This window comes from Puma concolor, chromosome D3, assembly GCF_028749965.1.
Source record: "Puma concolor isolate L17-30 chromosome D3, mPumCon1.1.hap2, whole genome shotgun sequence".
Taxonomy (NCBI): Eukaryota; Metazoa; Chordata; class Mammalia; order Carnivora; family Felidae; genus Puma; species Puma concolor.
This window is the reverse complement of record NC_141678.1, coordinates 43,488,811-43,510,292: the sequence shown is the minus strand read 5'-3', so window position 1 is coordinate 43,510,292 and position 21,482 is coordinate 43,488,811. Positions and strand designations below refer to the sequence as shown.

At 38.1% G+C, this 21,482-nt stretch overlaps 1 protein-coding gene and 1 pseudogene across 1 annotated transcript in view; one reads left to right on the top strand and one right to left on the bottom strand.

Annotated features, from left to right (window-relative positions):
• CLUL1 (clusterin like 1) overlaps nucleotides 1-15,121 on the top strand; it is a 29,578-nt gene extending 14,457 nt beyond the window's left edge. The window contains 3 exon segments of the mRNA XM_025931369.2: nucleotides 2,563-2,700; nucleotides 10,673-10,887; nucleotides 14,933-15,121. Coding sequence (XP_025787154.2) covers nucleotides 2,563-2,700; nucleotides 10,673-10,887; nucleotides 14,933-15,121 — 542 coding nt within the window.
• Nucleotides 15,122-18,128: 3,007 nt separating this feature from the next.
• On the bottom strand, nucleotides 18,129-18,494 carry LOC112868228 (small ubiquitin-related modifier 1 pseudogene; annotated as a pseudogene).
• Nucleotides 18,495-21,482: the final 2,988 nt, after the last annotated feature.

Here is a 21,482-nt window from a genome sequence, read left to right as displayed (position 1 = left end):
AAGGAAATAGATTCTCCCCTAGAGCCTCCAGAAAAAAAAATCCCCTGCCAACACCTTGATTTTAGGCCAGTGAGACCCATTTCAAACTTCTGACCCACAGAACCAGAACATTTGTATTATTTCAAGCCACTACATTTGTGGTATTCTGTTACAACAGCAACAGGAAATGAATACAAGCCTCTTGTCAATTACGATGGCCAACATTGCCTGAGTGAGCACTGTGTATCTGGCAACCTTCATGGATGGGTTTTATTTGTCATGATTGTCCTAAGTGCTAAAATTAGAAAAGTAGCTAAAATTGAATAATGAATACCATTAAAAGGAAAGAGGCAGCAATAAAAATTCTGAAATATTTTGGTTATTAGTATTTTTTTCTTTGATTGAGCGTGATTTCATTTTTGTCTCCATATGGGAGAATTTCTTTCCTACCTCAATCTTTCTAGACCTAAGTTCCTACTGAAAGAGAATAAAATAGCTCTTGCAGTTGTCCTCACTTGCCTCATGAATCCCTGGCAAGGATAGATGGCGTTGAATGAAACTGTGTGGTGCAGTAGCCTGATGCAATGCTGGTTGCTGGGAGATATGAGCTCTAATCCCACATTGGAGAGTGTTGCTGCCTTTAATTTTCCCTCTGACTGGGGTGGGGAGACAGGCAAGTGGGGAGAGGAGATGGTTGCTATGAGTGACAGCACTGGAAGTAGCTGCCTAGAAGGGTCTAGAGCTCAGTGATGGGTTACTGTCATGCCATGGCACAGAATGAGGAACTGGTATCACATGGGCCTGGAATTTGCCATCCCCGATCTACACACCAGGTGTTCAACTAGATGCTGGGAATAAGACCATGATTATGACACAGCTCCCTGACTTTTAGGAGCTCAGTCCAGAGAAAGGAAAACAGATCAGTGGACAGCTACAAGACCATTGTAACTGAAATGACAGAAAAAGGTATGGAAGAATGACATGATTCAAATGATAAGACCAAATTCCTTCCCTCAACGGGCTCAGGGTCTAACAGAGAAGGTAAAAAAGCAAACAGTACATGAAGCAGAGACAAGCTCTACAGTAGAACTCCTCAGTGACTACAGGGGACCGTTCAGGAAGGCAGCTGAGAAGAAATGACTTCCTATTCAACAAAAGGAGATGGTTGCCTTATACACCACATGATGTAACCAATGCCTCAGAGGTTTTTAAGCAACAGATTTCACAATTTATCTCAAAATGAAATGTTTTGTTTTAAAATGTTGATGATTCAATATAGGAGAAAATCATTGGGTTGTAAATTAGTAATAAATGTTTCCTAATGTGAAACACTCAGTTGAGAACTGTCAATTTTCTGTTGGATTTACTTCTTTTTCACGTCATCATTTTCATATGGATTATTAGTTCTTCCAGAAAAAAAAAGGGTTTCTCAAAAGTTGACCTGCTTTAGATGTTTTCCTAAATTCTTGATCCATTGTTTATAACACCATATATATGAAATGCAAAAGGAATAGTAATAAAGTAAATGCCTACCACCCAGTTTTAGAAATAGATATTCCCAGTGCCTTTGAAACTCCAATGTATTTCCCAATTTTGGCTTTAAAAGATTAAAATAATTATTAGAAAATTTTTTAAAATGTATAATATTTATTTATTTCTGAGACAGAGAAAGACATACAGACAGATGGACAGACAGAGTGTGAGTTGGGGAGGGGCAGAGAGCAAGGAGACACAGAATCCGAAGTAGGCTCCAGGCTCTGAGCTGTTGACAGAGTCTGACGCAGGGCTCGAATTCACAAACCGTGAGATCATGACCTGAGTCAAAGTTGGACACTTAACTGACCAAGTCACCTAGGAGCCCCTAGAAAAATTTTTAAATAGAAAGAAATCCAAAGAGAAAAGCAGCTTACAACTCCCTATTTAGTCAATCCATCGACATCAGAAATAAAAATAATAAAAGTAAGACACACTAAATTTAAAATAATTCAAATGTAGGGGTGCCTGGGTGTCTCAGTCAGTTAAGTGTCTGACTCTTGATTTTGGCTCAGGTCATGATCTCACAGGTTCATGAAATGGAGCCCCACATCAGGCTCTGTGCTGACAGCGCAAAGCCTGCTTAGGATTCTGTCTCTCCCTTTCTCTCTCTGCCCTTCCCCTGCTTACACTCTCTCTTTCTCTAAAAAATAAATCAACATTTTTTTAAAAATTAAAAAATAATTCAAATATATAAAAGAACAAAACAAATGAAAGCTGCCCTCTCACATCCCATCAAGTATGTCTTCCCAAAGATTCCTCATAATTCCCTCCAGAAAATAAAGCCATATGCATTAACCTTTCTGAAGGAGGAGTGTACAAATAATAATGAATAATAATAATAGTAATGTGATTGTTGGATTAAAGAATATGTGCAATTTTTAATAGATGTCAAATTGTCCTAGCAAATGGTTACAACAATGGACCTTCCTATGATTGAATATGGAAAGATTTTGAAAGAACTGGTAAGACAAAGAAATGACATCTAGTCCATGCCTTTAAAATGCAGACTCTAATGACATTAATGTGTTAACACTATGTTACCTGCAGACTCTAACCACGGAAGTCTGAGTTCAGAGATGTTGCCTGTGTGGAACAGGGGACCGTGTGCAGAACTTGGCCAGAATTTGTCAGAATGTTTCCAGTTTCATGCAAGATGCCAAAAATGTCAGGATTACCTGTGGGAAGGTAAATAATCATTATTTTCTCAAGGTTTCAATAGTATTCTGGTCAGAGGTCAAAATCACACTTTTGCAAGCATCATGGATTCATTTATTTTCCTTCAAGCACTTTTTATGCATGTTTATTTCCATCTAGGGGTGCTCAGCATAGTTTTATAAGCTTTTATTATTCAAAAGTAGGCCAACTTGCTTTTTTCCTTATTTAAAATTCCCTCCTGTTCCTGTGAAACTTTTTGGGGTTAAAGACAGAGAAACACTAATGTGTGCAAAAGAGAAGTAGGAGCAAATTAAGGCACTCTTTCCTTTTTACCACAAGGAAAAAAAATCCCACCACGGAAGCAATCTTCCCATTGTGTAAGCAAATTGTTAGCTACGTGAGTTTTTGTTTTTACATTTTTTTCTTAAGTTTATTTATTTATTTATTTAGAGAGAGCTCAAGCAGGGGAGGAGCAGAGAGGGAGAATCCCAGGCATGCTCCATGCTGTCAGCAGGAAGAGCCCCATATGGGTTCCATCTCATGGAGAGAGATCATGACCTGAGCTGAGATCAAGGGTCAGGTGCTTAACAGACTGAGCCACCCAGGCTTCCCAACTGAGTTTTATTTTTAAGTGGCATTAACTCTTTCCAGCTGGTGGGTAAATCACTAATTAGAATTTAAATATGTAAAGTGGCTCCTCATACAGTCTTTCCCCTCCCAGACCTAGCAAAGAGTGGCCTTCGGTTCCTCCCCAGGTGAGAAATCCTTCTCTTGCCTGGCAGCCCCCCTTCTCCCACCCTTCCCTTAGCTAAAGTCACTCCTCCCACCTGCTAGGGCCCCAACACATTTTCTTTCAAAAGCCACGAGATTTCAATTCCTGTGTTTCTGCATTTCACCTCGCTAAAGGAAGGAAATTCTAAAAAGCAAGGTTGAATAGAAACTGGACCTTTCTGTTATTTCTCCCGAATTGTGAATTGAGTGACTCTGCACCTCTGTTTCATCATTTGGAGACTGGCAATAATATATCTATTTTATACGGGTGTTTTGCAGATTAAATAAAATGGCTGACATACTAATGATTTTCATTATTCAAGTCTTGCTTTTTAAGTCACAGTTATAAGGTTGCATACAGAAACAGAAGTTTTTTTATAACAGAAAAATTTACACAAATACACTGACTGCCTACAAAAATAGTCTCACGCAAACATCCCATCTATGTATCACTAACTTCCTTTCAACCAGTTAAGAACTTTTTTGAATAATCTCTCTCTATCATAAAATAATACAGAAGATGGGAGGGGGGATTGGAGGAAGGTGGCCAATAGATGCAAGCTTCCAGTTATGACATAAATAGGTGCTAAGCATGTAACCTTCAACATGATGACTACAGCTAACCTGCTGTGTGATGTATAGGAAAGTTGGTAAGAGAGATCCTAACAGTTCTCATCACAAGGAGAAATTTTGTTTTCTTTTTGTTGGATCTATATGATATGATGGATGTTAACTCAACCTATTACAATAAGTATTTCACAACATATGTAAATCAGACCATCATACTTTACACCTTATACTTCTATCTGTCACTTACTGCTCAATAAAACTGGAAAAAATATGGAAGAAATCAGATTATATAATACAAATGTCTCAGATATCAATACACATCAGACAATGCATCAGATATGGTACAAATCAGGTAATATAGAATACATGCAATGTGTTTAAAAAAATTTGTTTTTAATTTTAAGTAGACTCCACACCCAGTGTGGAGCTTGAACTCAAGACTCTGAGATTAAGAGTTGCGTGTTCTACCAACTGAGCCAGACAGGTACCCTGAATACATGCCATGTTAATCGACTGCTGCATAGGTAAAACATCAAGGAAAGAATGTTCTAATGTGCTCCCATGTAACTTAAAACTTTTATTATAAAATGCATTTTGTTATAAATGTACAAAGAGGAAAAGAACAAAAACCCAAGTGCCTACATCCTGGATTAAGAAATAAAACATCACCAAAATAGATGAAACTCCCTCTGTGATCTTCCAAATCACATCCTCTTTATCTCCTCAAAAGGAAACTGCTATTTTGAATTTAGTGTTTATTATTTCTTTTCCCTTCTTTATACTGTTATCACATGTATATATATATATAATACACACAGCATATTTGGCAATGTGTTACATGTTTTTAATTTATATTGTCAAAGTATCATTTTTAACTTTAAAACTATGACTCATACAAATATAAAATGAGCACGTGTCAAGATTAATTTGTCCCATTAATGAGGGAATCAGCAAAGTATTAAAGCTGTTACAAAGGAGTACAGGACAGACTGAAGTATTTACAGTCAAAGATAGAATGTTGAAGTCAGATAGCAAAATTAGATATAATTTTGCCCTAAACTATGCCCTAAAGGGCATAAAACTATGCCCTAAAGGGCAATAAAACTATAAGTTTTGCAGTTATGTTTTCTATCAGACCAAAATAATTTATATCTCTACTGGACAAAAACCATTTGCAACTTTTCAATCTAGGATGTTCTCTGGCCCTGAGCAACACTAAGTAGTAAATCCAACAAAAGATCATTTCTTTAGAGAATCAAAGAATCTGTAGGTAGGCAGGCCTTTTAGGCAATGTTTTACATGACATTAAAAAGGTATACAGCCATTTTTTTTTCTTTTTAATTTGAGAGAGGACGCAAACATGAGCCGGGGAGAGGTACAGAGGGAGAGAGAGGGAGAGAATATGAGAGAGAGAGAGAGAGAGAGAGAGAGAGAGAGAGAGAATCTTAAGCAGGCTTTATGACCTGAGCTGAAATCAAGAGTCAGACGCTCAACCGACTGAGCCATCCAGGTGCCCCAACATGCAGCCATTCTTCTGCCTTGTTTCCAAATTTTGGATACTTTTTCTTAACAGTGTAAATATATTGCTTATGTATTCTTTTGCAGCTTGGTTATACAGTATAGTATGGGACAGTTAGCCATATGAATACATGTTCTGATTCATTAATTCACTGATGTGTTGGTCTCTGTAGGCATATCACAATTTACCCATTCTCCTTAAGTGTATTTAAGTTGCTTCCATGTTTTTCTATTACAAACAACCCTTCTACATTTTGTCAAACAATAATTTTGCCTCTTTAATCAATATTTGATTCTTTCCTTGTTCTAAGACTATGTACATAGCTATAATTATAGATATAAGATCTTATAAATCTTATAATAAATAAATCTTATATTTGATAAATATTTTCCAAGAGATCATAAATCTTTTTGTTTTTCCACTATTTACCATACATTTTTGTCCTGATTTTAATTTTTTATTTTTACAATAGATGATCCTTTTTTAATATTTATTTATTTTTGAGAAAGAGAGAGAGCATGAGCGGGTTAGGGGCAGAGAGAAAGGGAGAGAGAGAATCCCAAACGAGTTCCGTGCTATCAGTGCAGAGTCCTGCACGGGGCTTGAACTCACAAACCGTGAGATCCTGACCCCAGCCAAAATCAAGAGTTGGCTGCTTAACCAACTGAGCCACCCTGGTGCCCCTGGCCTTGATTGTAAACAGATTTTCTGTAAGTGACTATTTTCCTCTTTTTCCATATCAATTACTGGTACTGTATATAACAATTCAAAATAGTAGTTTCCTTTTGAGAGAACAGAGAGGTTTTAATGTGGAAGGGGCACAATGGGAGTTTCACGTATTTAGGTAATATTTTATTTCTTAATATAGTTGGTAGGCACATGGGAATTATACCAAAGAACTTCTGTGTCCTGCCCACTTTGTTAAATGACCATATAACTATCAATTAAATTAGATCTCCTTTGAATGTGACATAGGCAATATTAATAATTACTTAAGAACAATAGGCATAAATTGAGACCTCTCCTAGGCAGAAGGGAACGTATGTATTGTAGATTAAAAACAAAATGGCCACAGTATTTTGTGGTTTCTGCCATCAAGAGATAGTCTGCTTTTCCAGTCCATGAATCTGGGCTTGGCCATGGGTCTGTCCTTAGTGAATGAGACATTGGCAAATGTGACCAAAGTGCAGCCTTGAAACATGCTTGTAAATTAAAGCTTGCCCGGGGCGCCTGGGTGGCGCAGTCGGTTAAGCGTCCGACTTCAGCCAGGTCACGATCTCGCGGTCCGTGAGTTCGAGCCCCGCGTCGGGCTCTGGGCTGATGGCTCGGAGCCTGGAGCCTGTTTCCGATTCTGTGTCTCCCTCTCTCTCTGCCCCTGCCCCGTTCATGCTCTGTCTCTGTCTGTCCCAGAAATGAATAAACGTTGAAAAAAAAAATTAAAAAAAAAAATTAAAGCTTGTCCTTCCTCTCTTGCAGTTGGAAACCTATCTACCATATGAACATTTGTGTATCTCCTTTGGAGAAATGCCTATTCAAATCCTTTGCCCATATTTTAATTTTATTATTTTTTTAATGTTTATTTATTTGAGAGAGAGAGAAAGAGGAAAAGAGAGGAAGAGAGAGAGAGAGAGAGAGAGAGAACATGATTGGGGGAAGGGCAGAGAGAAAGGGAGAGACAGAATCCCAAGCAGGCTCCATGCTGTCAGTGCAGAGCTGGATGCAAACTGTGAGATCATGATGAGCTGAACCGAAATCAAGAGTTGGCCACAGGGCGCCTGGGTGGCACAGTCGGTTAAGCGTCCGACTTCAGCCAGGTCACGATCTCGCGGTCTGTGAGTTCGAGCTCCGCGTCAGGCTCTGGGCTGATGGCTCAGAGCCTGGAGCCTGTTTCCGATTCTGTGTCTCCCTCTCTCTCTGCCCCTCCCCCGTTCATGCTCTGTCTCTCTCTGTCCCAAAAATAAATAAACATTGAAAAAAAAAAAAAAAAGAAAAGAGTTGGCCACTTAACCAACAGAGCCACCCAGTTGCCCCATGTTATTATTATTTTTTTTATTGTTGAGTTGTAAGAGTTCTTAATATATTCTAGATACTAAACCCATATCAGATATATTATTCACAAATATTTTCTCCCATGTGCTGCCTTTTTACTTTTGGAATGGTGCCCTTTGAAATATGATAATATTCCATTTTGATAAAGTCTAATTTGTCTATTTCTTTTTTTCTATTTTTGTATTTTGATGCTATATTTAAGAAACCATTGCCTAATCCAAGATCCCATAGATTTATACTTATGTTTCACCTAACAGACTTACATATTTAGTTCATATGTTTAGGTCTCTGATACTTTTTTTTTTTTTTAACATTTATTCATTTTTGAGAGTCAGAGAGAGACAGAGCATGAGCAGGGAAGGGGCAGAGAGAGAGGGAGACACAGAATCCGAAGCAGGCTCCAGGCTCTGAGCTGTCAGCACAGAGCCCCATGCAGGACTCAAACTCACAAACTGTGAGATCATGACCTGAGCTGAAGTCGGACGCTCAACCAACTGAGCCACCCAGGCGCCCCTCTGATGCATTTTGAGTTCGTTTTTGTATATGGTGTGAGGGAGGAGTCTAACTTCTTTCTTTCACAGTTGGATATCCAGTTATCTCAGCTCTACTTCTTGAAAAGACTGTTCTTTTCCCCATAGAATTATCTTGGCATCTTTGTTGAAAATCCATTGACAGCAAATGTAGGGTTTATTTCTGGACTCTCAATTCTATTCCATTGATCCATATGTCTGTCCGAAGCCAATACCACACTGTTTTGACAGTTGTACTGTGTAGGAAGTTTTGAAATTAGGAAGTGTGATGGTCCAACTTTGTTCTTCGTTTTCAAGATTCTTTTGGTTATCCTGGGCCCTTTGCCTTTCTATATAAATTTTGGGATCAGCTTGCCAATTTCTGCAGAAAGGAAATTTGGCAATCTATAGATCAATTCGTGGAGTATTGCCGTTCTAACAATATTAAGTCTTCCAATCCATCAGCGTGTCTTTCCATTTATTTAAATCTTCTCTAATTTCTTTCAAAGATGTTTTTTAGTTTTCAGTTACAAGTCCTCCACTTAAAATTTTTTTCATGAGCATTCCCTCTTTCTCTGGCCTCCCCCGCTCATCCTCTGTGTGTGTGTCTCTTAAAAGGGGTGGGGGGGTGGGTGCCTGGGTGGCTCAGTGGGTTACATGTCCAACTTGGGCTCAGGTCATGATCTCACCGTTCATGAGTTTGAGCCCCACATCAGGCTCTGAGCTGCCAGCTCAGCCTGGAGCCTACTTCAGATTCTGTGTCTCCCTTTCTGCCCTCCCCTGCTCATGCTCTGTCTCTCTCAAAAATAAACATTAGGGGGCGCCTGGGTGGCGCAGTCGGTTAAGCGTCCGACTTCAGCCAGGTCACGATCTCGCGGTCCGTGAGTTCGAGCCCCGAGTCAGGCTCTGGGCTGATGGTTCAGAGCCTGGAGCCTGTTTCCGATTCTGTGTCTCCCTCTCTCTCTGCCCCTTCCCCGTTCATGCTCTGTCTCTCTCTGTCCCCAAAAAAATAAATAAACGTTGAAAAAAAAATTAAAAAAAAAAACATTAAAAAATTAAAAAAAATTTTTTTTCATAAGCAATTTGTTCTTTTTGATGCTATTGTGAATACAGTTATTTTCTTAATTTCAGTTTTGGTTTGTTGATAGTATATAGAATACAACTGATTTTTATATATTGATCTTGTATTCTGCAACCTTGCTGAACTGTTTATTAGTTTTTATAGTTTTCTGTGTGTATGTATTCCTAGGACTTTCTACATACAAGATCATGTCATCTGTGAATATAGTTTTACTTTTTCCTTTCCTGTGTGATTGTATTTTGCATGAAGTTTCACCTTTGTTCCATGAGAATCTTTTTTCCTGGTGATCTCTTAAAGAGGAAATGAGTGTCCCTTTGTAGAATTCTGCTTGCCTAAATCATGAGGAAAATCACCACCTTCTTCCCCCATAATTAAAAGCTATATATTTATATTACTATTCTAAAAGTTAACAACTCTGAAGTTGCACATGAAGACATTTTAAAAGAATATCTGAATCTCCTTTGAAATGTATACTATATCTTAACTGTAACTCCCTTGGTTTTCAAAATGTTTTCGTGAATCACTTTTCAAAAGTATGCTGTTACAAGTTGGTTTCCTTATAAGTACAAGGGTCTCCCTCTCCTAAAGATCTCAAAGTGATTTCTGAAAAAGTATGAGATGCCAGGGAATCTCTCGTTATATTTTAAATATCAAAAAGAAACCTACAAATTGACGTATAAGACCTCAGATGAGGTAGTCACCCAGCTCTGGTTGGTGAATTCTCTCCTACCCCTATTTTCCTGAAGGCATGGCTTTTTAGTAAACAGGAAAAGACACAGTGTAGAAAGTCTGTGGTCTTTTTCCATAACAACAACCTCTTACGGTCCCAAATGCCCGAACACAGACTCGTCCATACTCGTCCATAGTCTGCAGATAATCTTTACACAATATCAAACAAGTTGCTCATCAGCACAGCTATGTTAATTCCTATAATCCTGTTTCAGTTCAGATGGGCTGTTGTGCAATATAGCACAGAGCTGCAGAATCTCAGTGGCTTGTAAGCACAAAGGTTTATTTCTCACTCTATGCTGTGTCAATTACAGTTTGAGTGGAAGACCTGATACCTCCACTATATGGAAGAGAACTAGTTCTGCCATCAGGGGAAGGGGAACATGATAAATCCTTAACTGTTCTTTAGGCGTCCTCCAGAAGTGAGACACATCACTTTGAAGACGGCCACACTCAACTTCAAGGTGGCAGGGAGGCCCAGTCTCCCATGTGTCCCAATCAGAATATCAGTGAGTCGTCCAAATGACCTTCAGAGACATTACAAAAAAGGAGGAAAAGGAAAAGGAACATTTGCAAAATCACCAATATGTGACTGTCTTGTGATCAAGCACTTTACAGTGTTATTTCATTCATAACCATTTTACCTAATTGAAAACTCACTCAAGATCAAAAGCCTGGAAATAGAAAGCTTAAGAGCTGGGATTTAAACCCACATCACCCAACTCCAAATTTCATGGGCATTTTCCTTTACCATGTTACGTTCTTCTTTGCTAGACTGTCCCGATGTACCTGAACTGCACACAAAAGTAGATGAGGCCCTCAGATTGGTCAACGTGTCCCATGAGCAATATGCCCAGATTCTCCAGATGACCCAGCATCACCTGGAGGACACCACATATCTGATGGAGAAGATGAGAGAGCAATTTGGCTGGGTGACTGAACTGGCAAACCAGACCCCAGGAACTGAGAGCACCTTCAACTCCATAAAGGTAATGGAGAGACCCAAAAACAGATATGGAGATTACATGTGCATACATTGGTATTTTTTCTGTTAATTCACTTATTAAGTACATCTGCATTTGAAAACAAGCTGTAGGAGGATATTCATATTTCCATCATGATTGCATTCAGGCTGACCTGCTACAATGTAGTGCATGGTCATTAGAAATAAAATTCCTTGGGAATGCAAGCTGGTGCAGCCACTCTGGAAAACAGTATGGAGGTTCCTCAAAAAACTAAAAATAGAACTACCCTACGACCCAGCAATTGCACTACTAGGCATTTATCCACGGGATACAGGTGTGCTGTTTCGAAGGGACACATGCATCCTAATGTTTATAGCAGCACTATCAACAATAGCCAAAGTATGCAAAGAGAATGTCCATCGATGGATGAATGAATAAAGAAGATGTGGTACACACACACACACACACACACACACACACACACACACAGTGGAGTATTACTCAGCAATCAAAAAGAATGAAATCTTGCCATTTGCAACTACGTGGATGGAACTGGAGGGTATTATGCTAAGTGAAATTAGTCAGAGAAAGACAAAAATTATATGACTTCATTCATATGAGGACTTTAAGAGACAAAACAGATTGACATAAGGGAAGGGAAACAAAAATATGAAAACAGGGAGGGGGACAAAACGGAAGAGACTCATAAATACGGAGAACAAACTGAGGGTTACTGGCGGGGTTGTGTGAGGGGGGATGGGCTAAATGGGTAAGGGGCACTAAGGCATCTACTCCTGAAATCATTGTTGCACTATATGCTAACTAATTTGGATGTAAATTAAAAAAAAAATAAAACAAGTTAAAAAACAAACAAACAAAAAGAAATAAATTCTATAAAGAAAACCAATTTAAAATGCAAAATATCTTCTAATCCAGACATGGCCAATTCTGCTTAAAGCTATAGGAATATAATTAACTTATGCAAGTAACCTTGAAGAAACCTGATCAGTGCAGTTTTTGAGAGACAAGACTTACAGGTAAAGCAACGAGTTCAAATGCTGACCCTGATACTCAGCAGCTAAGTAAGTTTGGGAACGTTCCATACCCTTTCTAGGTCTGTTTTTCCACTTGAAAAAATGGAAATAATAACAGCTAACTCAAAACTGATGTTTGTAAAGCAGTTAGTATAGGTTCCTTACTCAAAGCAAGGGCTTTGTAAATTTAGCTGTCAATAGTTTTTGAAACAAAAAGCTGCTGACTTACCTTGAGAATTATGTTTACATCAAAACGTAGTGCCATCTGAAGTTGCACTTTATGCCATGTTTCCCACATTCAGTCAATAGCTCCTGTTGCATAACATAAAACAGTGACTGAATTTCTCTTCTGACCAACTCCTCCTACCCTCACTCCCACAACACACACTAGGTTAACAAACAAGGCTAGTGACTCCCGAAGAGGTTAGTATCGGCGGATTCCTAAAAAGACCTGGATACAAAAATCACTGGGCAGAGCAACTGAAGAAGCAATATTTTGTGCAGTGTGTAATGTCAGTGCGTTACTCAGATTGCCACGGATCCTCTTACCAACTTTGGCTGGTGCCGCTGCTAACTGTTCACCCTCTTCCCAACCCTTCTCCAGAGGGTTGCCTTTGGGGCCATTTAAGAGCTCCCTGCTGCATCAGGCTGAGGCCAGAGGTCACCTGAAGCCACATCCTAGATTAGCTTCTCCCTCTTGCCTATGTTGCTTGCCTAATCCCCCAAAAAGTTTCACCTGAAGGCACCCTTAATAAATTGCTTTTGTCAGAGTCTCAGGCTCTGTTTCCAGAGAATCTGACATATGTGACATTCTGTGTCCTAATATATCTGTCTCTTTCAAACTGAAAGTTTGAGACATAGGTTTAGAGAGTCACATCCAGTACATTAAACAAACAAAACAAAACAGAATAGGGCAGACTAAGGAGAAAGAGTGCAGTGTACTTAACAAATCATATGCATATATCATGGAACTTTCATTTCCATTACATGTGTGTGTATGTGTGTGTGTAAATATGAGTGTATGCATATATATATATATATATATATATATATATATATATATATATATTGCGTATTTTTGAGTCATGATGTAAAAATGTATTTGTAACTGTTGACCAGAGTCAAACAGTTCTGAAAGTCACTCTCCCAACCCGGCTGATTCTCTGACTTATTTCCTTCATCAGCTAGTTTATACTCTAGAGGAGTAAAATAATTCAGTATACTTGATCATTCTTACAAACACACACTTTCAGCTAATGAGGAAAAGGTCTTGTCTTGAAGAATAAAATCTGAAGACAATGTTGAGTAGTGCTTTCAGACTTTAGAAAGTTACAACCAAGAGTTAATTGCTTTCATAATCGTCAGTATTTTCCATTCTATGCTGCAGTTTGTTTCCATTCTAGTGTCTCTGGGTAACACTAATAGGTTTACCTAAAATTCTTTATATTGACAACAAAAGCAGTTCTATATAAAAATCTCCATATAAAATAAAATTATGGTTTTCAGTGATAATTCTTCTAATAGTCATGGTCACTAACGAGCACTTACTATGTGTCAGGCAATGTTCTAAGGACTTTTTCCATACACCAGATTGTTTAATGCTCTCAGTGATCCTATAAGGTATTGTTTTTCACATTTTTCAGATGAGGTACAGAGAAGTTAAGCAACTTGTCTGAGGTCACACTGCTAGCAAGTGGTAGAACAGGGAGTTAAACCCAAGCAGCATTTCTCCGGAATTTCTGGACTTAACCACTTTGCTGAACTACCCGTAAAAGTTATTTTTATCAAAACAACTCTTATTTCATCATGTAACAGAAAGTGCAAAGCCATAACACAGCAAGTACTGAAGAGGCATATACAAGTATGTAAACTTTCTGGCAAGTAAAAACAGTTATGCCCTTTAGGTTGTAATTACATGGTATTAGCTTTATAATTATTTATTAAACTAGACAAAAATGCTTTATGCAGTTTTTATGTGGGTTATATTCACCAAAAGGAAAAGAGCTGGGAGAAATCATGTTAGCTATTTCTTTACATACTAGAATTAAGAAATTATCAGTTTTATTTGGCTTCTGAAGATTTTGCTTTAGTTTTTTTTTTGATAAGGAGGTTATTTGAAAACATTTTATTTTTTTTTTTTAATTTTTTTTTCAACGTTTTTTATTTTATTTTTGGGACAGAGAGAAACAGAGCATAAACGGGGAAGGGGCAGAGAGAGAGGGAGATACAGCATCAGAAACAGGCTCCAAGCTCCGAGCCATCAGCCCAGAGCCTGACGCGGGGCTCGAACTCACGGACCGCGAGATCGTGACCTGGCTGAAGTCGGACGCTTAACCGACTGCGCCACCCAGGCGCCCCTTGAAAACATTTTAAAAATAGTTCTCTTAAGGTTACATCAACTTGCATGTCAGTACAGTTTCATTTAAATTATTAAAATCAAAGTATGTGCACTTGAGAATTCATTGAGAGTAACCGCCATGACTTTCAGATGACTGGTTCTCACCAAAATCACATAACAACCATAAATTGTAAATTTCCTAGGAAAATAACAGTATAAAACTTGGTGCATCACATAAATAGTTGTGACTCTGATGGTAGTGCTCACCAAATATTCTGTCTGCTCACTCATATTTTCTAGCTCCTGCTGCTGTTAAATGGTGCCATGTGGCAAGTCCCGGCCAGTGAAATATGAAGAAAACTGACAAGGGTTATTTCTAGACTGAGATAGTGCAGGGCTTATACACTCTCCGTGTCTGCCAGGGGCACAAAGAAAGCCATGCATTCCTCATGCTACAGCCATGAGATGACCTGCCAGTGTCAACCAGGGTCCTGAATGTTGGAGGCTATACAGAGCCCCTGAAATGGACATGTAACATGAGCAAGAAGTAAATGTTTGTTGTATGAAGCCACTGGGATGTTGGAGCTACTCTGTTACCTCAGCATAACCTAGCCTATCCTGACTAATGTGGTATTAAGTTAATCCTGAATGTGCATTGGGGTTTAGTAATCTTTTACTGTATAATCCTTCTTCTTAGGTGGTTCCAGATGTTCATGAAGGGAATTTTCCCAAACAAGATGAAACAATGATAGACTTGAGCATTCTGCCTTCTCCCAGTTTCACACTCAAGATCCCTCCTGAAGACAGTGATGACAGTTCTAACTTCATTAGCTACGTGCTGGCGAAAGCTGTGCAGCATTTTAAGAAACACTTTTAAAATTGGTAAGCAGAGTGCCAGGTTAAACATGCCTTGTTGATAGGAATAGATGATTCATAAAAGAGAAAAACAACAAAACTAGTTTTAAAATACTTGGAAAATATGTTCAACCTCATCAGTAATCAAAGACATAAAAATTAAGACACGATAGCATCATATGCCTATCAAACGTGTAAATTTTTTTTTTTAATTTTTTTTTTCAACGTTTATTTATTTTTGGGACAGAGAGAGACAGAGCATGAACGGGGGAGGGGCAGAGAGAGAGGGAGACACAGAATCGGAAACAGGCTCCAGGCTCCGAGCCACCAGCCCAGAGCCTGACGCGGGGCTCGAACTCCCGGACCGCAAGATCGTGACCTGGCTGAAGTCGGACGCTTAACCGACTGCGCCACCCAGGCGCCCCAAACGTGTAAATTTTTTACAAAATACAAAATCGTGATAGGAGTGTGATGAAATGGGAATTCTTATATGTTATTAGCAGGAACACAAACTGTTGTTGCCTTTTTGAAAATAGATTTTGGAAAAGCTATTTGAGGGGCACCTGGGTGGCTCAGTTGGTTGAACAGCTGACTCTTGATTTCGGCTCCACCATCTCCTGGTTTTGTGAGTTCAAGCCCAAGTTGGGCTAGCAGCACAGAGACTGCTTGGGATTCTCTCTCTCCCTTTCTCTCTGCCCCTCTCCTGCTTGTTCTCTCTAAATACATACATACATACATACATACATATATACATACATACATACATACTTAAAAAAATAACAATAAAAAGTCCCCTGCCCATCCTCCAAATCTGTATTTGCAAAATTATTTAAAATAGTAAAAATTTAAAAACAATCTTAATGGTTAAAAACAAGAGAATGGTTAAGTAGGTTGTAGCTTAATATCTTCTAAATTAGTGGCACAATTAAAACTGCATGTAACATTCTCTTTGGGTAATATGATCAATCTTAAAGAATAATTAAATTTTAATTCTAAATTATTATTCATAAGCGACATTGTTAGCAGGTCAGTGTATAATTAAGCTTGATATTACAGGATTTGCTGCCTGTCCCTTTAAGTTTTGGAGAACTTTTTTTCAAGTTATAATAGTCAAACAATCAATATCTTTTTAGCATCTACTAAGTGAAGGCATAAACCCAGGTACTGTGGAGGAGAAAATGATGAATTTGACAAGATTCTTTCCCAAATGAGCTCTCTATCCAGCAGGGGATGGAGTGGGAGTTTACAAAACATACATATAACAATGACACAAGGTGGCATGTAGCCAGTCCCAAGATGGGGGCCTTTGGGAACTGAGGAGAGGACACTTTACTTTCCAGAAAAGGAGAAACTTCTTGGCTGGATATATTTCCTTTTTCACCTTCCTTTCCCACTGGCCTTCTATCCCCTTTCCTGTGCTCTTTCCCTCCCCTCATTCCTTCCCACCCTCCCTTCTCTCTTCTTTTCTTTAAAAAAAAATGGTTTTCCATTATTTTATTAGACATTAATTTTTTCAAAAGCCAAGAGCATTTATTGTATTCCACATTCTGAACCTTTATTCCAAGAAAAAAATACACTGTCCAAAATTATTTACTAATATTTTGATTCTTGCTGCTTTTTTTTAAAGGTAAGAAGACCTAACTCATCATACACCTGGCAAGTAGAATTACCTCTTCAGGTACCTCTGAGACCTGAAAATCCCAAATGTATAAAACAATGTAATAAATGTAACACCAGGAAGACATGTCAGTTTTATATTATGAAGTACTATTAATTTTATGTTGAATGACAGATTAATAGCTATTCAAATTGATTTAAAGTAGAATACCTTTTTTAAAAAATCACATGTACATATTACTAAATTCTATGGTACATTAGTAGTTCCTTGTATATTAAATAAATATTAAATTGCCAAGATGTCTCTGTTCTATCATTTCTACTACAAATACACCACTTTCTAATTAACGGAGGATACTTCTTTCAATTTGCTCTTGAATTTATAATATAATAATTGGCTTTTTGAAAAAAAATCTATAATTCATTTCTTTGTTTAGTAAAAACCTGTAACTTATGTATAGATTTTTTCTGTTGAATACACTTCTGCATGAATAAATTTATTAACTGCTAATGAAAATTATAACTTTTCTGGGATCTTCTAACAAGATGTTTATCTTAAAATGCTTTCTCTTCAGTGAAGCCACCTTTGGAGTTAGTCATTACTCCCACCATCTCTGTCATCTCAACTCCAGGCTGATATTTCTCTTCTTTTGGTCAAGATCCTGAATTTTTTTTTGTTTATGTATTTATTTTGAGTGAGAGAGAGTGTGCGTGTGTCCATTTGCACGTGAGCCAAGGAGGGGCAGAGAGAGGAGAGAGAATCCCAAGCAGGCTCTGTGCTAAATGCGCCTTGCAAGCATCATTCTACTTTCTGTGTCTATGAATTTGCCTCCTCTAGGCACCTCATATAAGTGGAATCATACAGCCTTTGTCCTTGTGTGACTGGCTTATTTTACTTAGCATGATGTCCTTAAGTTTCATCCATTTTGTAAAATAGGGCTCGATCCCATGACCATGAGATCATGACCTGAGCCGAAATCAAAAGTCAGACACTCAACCGACTGAGCCACCCAGGTGCCCCCAGACCCTCACATTTTAAAAGGAACTTCCACTTAAGGAAAGGTCATTTTTCCACAGCTCAGTTCTCTGAAAAACTTCCATCTCCCATTGAAGGTCATAGTCCAGGGGTGAAGCAATCACACAGTAGAACTTCAGAATTCTGGAAAGTCATTACGAACACTCGCATTGGTCAATCTTATTTATCACAAGCCTGAAAATGCACAGTCCTGGAAAAGGTGGCATCTCTGTGCACACATGTAATTTTTAAAAAGGAGAGGGCAATATGAAAGGGGCTGAAGTTTGATCACCAAAAATCAGCACAATGAAAACAAGGGATAATGAATAATGGGCACTAGAATTCAAACTTAATGTTTTAAAGAGATGGGGTGTCAGTTTTCAATTCCGTTTTGAACATCACATTACTAATGAATTATTTTTAAAAATAAAAAAGGATTGAGGGCAAAGAAAAAAATAAAAAGAATATCTAAATCCTGGAATGACCCCGTTTGTTCCTGATAAACTTCAATCACATTTTCTTCCTCCATCTCCAGTTCTTTCGGATTGTGATTATCCGCAATTCTCTCACCTTCAAAGAGGAACCTGAGCAAATTCCTCGAACCCCCTGTCGTTAACAGTATGATTCTTTGAGTTTCTTGAGATGCATTGTCATTTTCACTTTGAAGTGAATCTCACTGCTATCCTGTCCAATGACTTTGAGTTTAACGTATTCTCCTTCCTTTTTATCCCCCCAAGTCCTTAGTTGAAGGTTTTGCTTCCTGGTCAGACATGGTGGCTATGGCTTCATCCAGGATCTCCACACAACCCTGGCCTTGGTAGACAGAACCATGCTCTGGGGTTTATAGAAATCTAGACTTTTTTTATTGTGAATATATATATATATATGTATATATAAAACAAACTGTATTATTTTAACCATTTTTAAGTGTACGGTTCAGTAGCATTAAGTAAATTCACATTACTGTGCAGTCATCACCCCCATCCATCACCAGAACTTTTTTCATCTTCCCCAAATTAAACTCTATACCCATTAAACACTAACTCCCCGTTTCTCTCTTCTACCAGTGCCTTGCAAGCACCATTCTACTTTCTGTGTCTATGAATTTGCCTCCTCTAGGCACCTCACATAAGTGGAATCATGCAGTCTTTGTCCTTTTGTGACTGGCTTTTTTTGCTTAGCATGATGTCCTTAAGTTTTATCCATTTTGTAGCGGGTGTCGGAATTTCTTTTTAAGGCTGAAGACTATTCCTTTGTGTGGGTGTCACGTTTTTGTTTATTCACTCATTCATCCATGGACACCTGGGTTGCCTCCACTTTTTGGCCGCTGTGAATAAGGTTGCTATAGGCATGAGTGTACTTCATTGTTTCTTTGTAAAATTACCATAACAGGGTTCTCTTTGAACAAGGCCATACATATTTTATGGAAAATCCAAGATGTCACTTACTTAACCTCATAATTTGAACCTTGGCGCAATATAATAATCAGAGAGTCATTTGCTAGTATATGTCACTAAAGATTACATTGGAAATATATTTGTAGTCAGTCTTTCAAGTTATAAAGAGGAATATAATGAAAGAGAGGACTCAAAACCTTTAAAGCATTTCCCACACAGTCTTGATATTCTACTTGATGGGAAGTCTTGTCAGAGAAAGTTAGACGAGTCAGAGGCAGCCAGTTGAAAATAATTCACTCCAGATGACTATAAAGTTTCTCCTATCAAAAATGAGGGCTGTTAAAAAAGATAGGACACTATTGATAGAATCTTGGGTTCCTTAATGTACTGAAGTCTCAAATAAATAGAGCCTTTTCAACCACATATTTGATATATTTGTCAGACAAGGTGCCAAAAATTAAGTTAAAAAGGGAAACTTTCTAAGCGCCTTTCTAAAGGGCCAATGAACTATAGGAAACTTGTAGACTGAGGAGTAGGAAGAGGGGTTGGTAAGTGGAAAGCAGAGGTCTCGAAAACCTTCTGTGACAAGGCTGACCCAGATTCCAATCCCCACTGCTGTATTTCCTAGGTGTGTGACTTCAGGCAAGATGCTTAATGTCTCTAACCCTCAGTATCTTTACCTTAAAGTAATAGAAGGAATAGTTCTTGTTTTATAGCATAGTTGTGAGAACTACAGGAATTAATCCATAATGATAAGCATTAATAAATGGTAGCATTGATTATAAAGTAATATTATTATCAAGTGCCTGACTCACAGTTGGCTCTCAAAAATGTTCGTTTCCTGCTTCTTTACCTAATTATATCAACATTTTTGAGTTTGCTGTGTAAAGAAAAGAAGGTTTCTTCAGACCAGTAATATTCAAATGTTTTTGCTCTCAAACTTCCTAAAAGGAACATGAAAAAGTTATACTTGCTCTTGTATGTGATTTTTCAACATAAGTTGAAAGAATAGCAAAATTTTATTTTCCCATGTATTGTAAATATTAGCATTTCAAACATAAAATGGTTTCATCTCTCTTTAAAATATATCCAATGGAATCTAAATATCATGGAAATTTGATACCCAGAATCATCCACTTAAACAAATACACAAACAAGTTATTCTTTAACAATGAGAAATTTTCTTTCCATTTTCTCCTTAAACTCTGCTTTTCATTCTTTTTTCAAAGAATTTTATCCTAATGTAATATATTTTTATGTTTAAGCATCTTTTATTGATCAATAAAATGTAAGCATTTTTAGGTTTTTTAAAGTTTCTTTCTTTCTTTCTTTCTTTCTTTCTTTCTTTCTTTCTTTCTTTCTTTCTTTCTTTCTTTCTTTCTTTCCTTTCTTTCTGAGAGAGACAGAGCACAAGCAGGGGCAGGGCAGAGAGACAGGGAGATAAGCCCTGTGCAGGGCTCAAACACACGAACCATGAGATGAACCATGGTTCGTGAACCATGACTTCAGACATGAGCTGAAGTCAGATGCTTAACCCAGGAGCCCCAAATTTTTTAATTTATTTTGAGAGAGACAGAGACAGCATGCATGGGGGAGGGAGAGAGAGAGAGCGAGAATCCCAAACAGACTGCACTGTCAGCGCAGAGCTCCATGAGGGGCTCTAACTCACAAAACTGCAAGATCATGACCTGATCCGAAATCAAGAGTCAGTTACTTAACTGACTGAGCCACCCAGGTGCGATTTAGATTTTAAAAATCAAAAATCTGCCCAGAGGAGCACCTGGGTGACTCACTTGGTTAAGCGTCCAACCCTAGATATCAGCTCAGGTCTTGATCTCAGGGTCGTGAGTTCAGGCCCTGCATTGGGCTCCATGCTGGGCATGGAGTCTACTTAAAAAAAAAAAAAAAAAAAAAAATCTGCCCAGGCACAAAAATCTAGGTATCAAATATTCATTCTCAGTTATCATTTGTAATTATTATTTGTATATATTGATTAAAGTAACAAATATACATATCTATGACCATTAAAATATAAAATAGAGGTACGTAGGTGGCTCAGTCAATTGAATGTCTGACTCTTGATTTTGGCTCAGGTCATGAACCCAGGGTCATGGGATGTGGGGTTGAGTCCTGCATTGGGCTCTGTGCTGACAGTGGAGCCTGCCTGAGATTCTCTTCTCTCTCTCCCTCTACCCTCTATATAATTATATATATTATAAATATTTAACAATATTTAACAGAAATAGATCTCTTAATGAGAAGGAAGAGCTTTCCCCCCAATAAGTTAATGTATCCATTGATACAGTTCTTTCCTAGAGTAAGATAGGATTCAGCACCCATACTACCCCTATTTTTTATTTTTA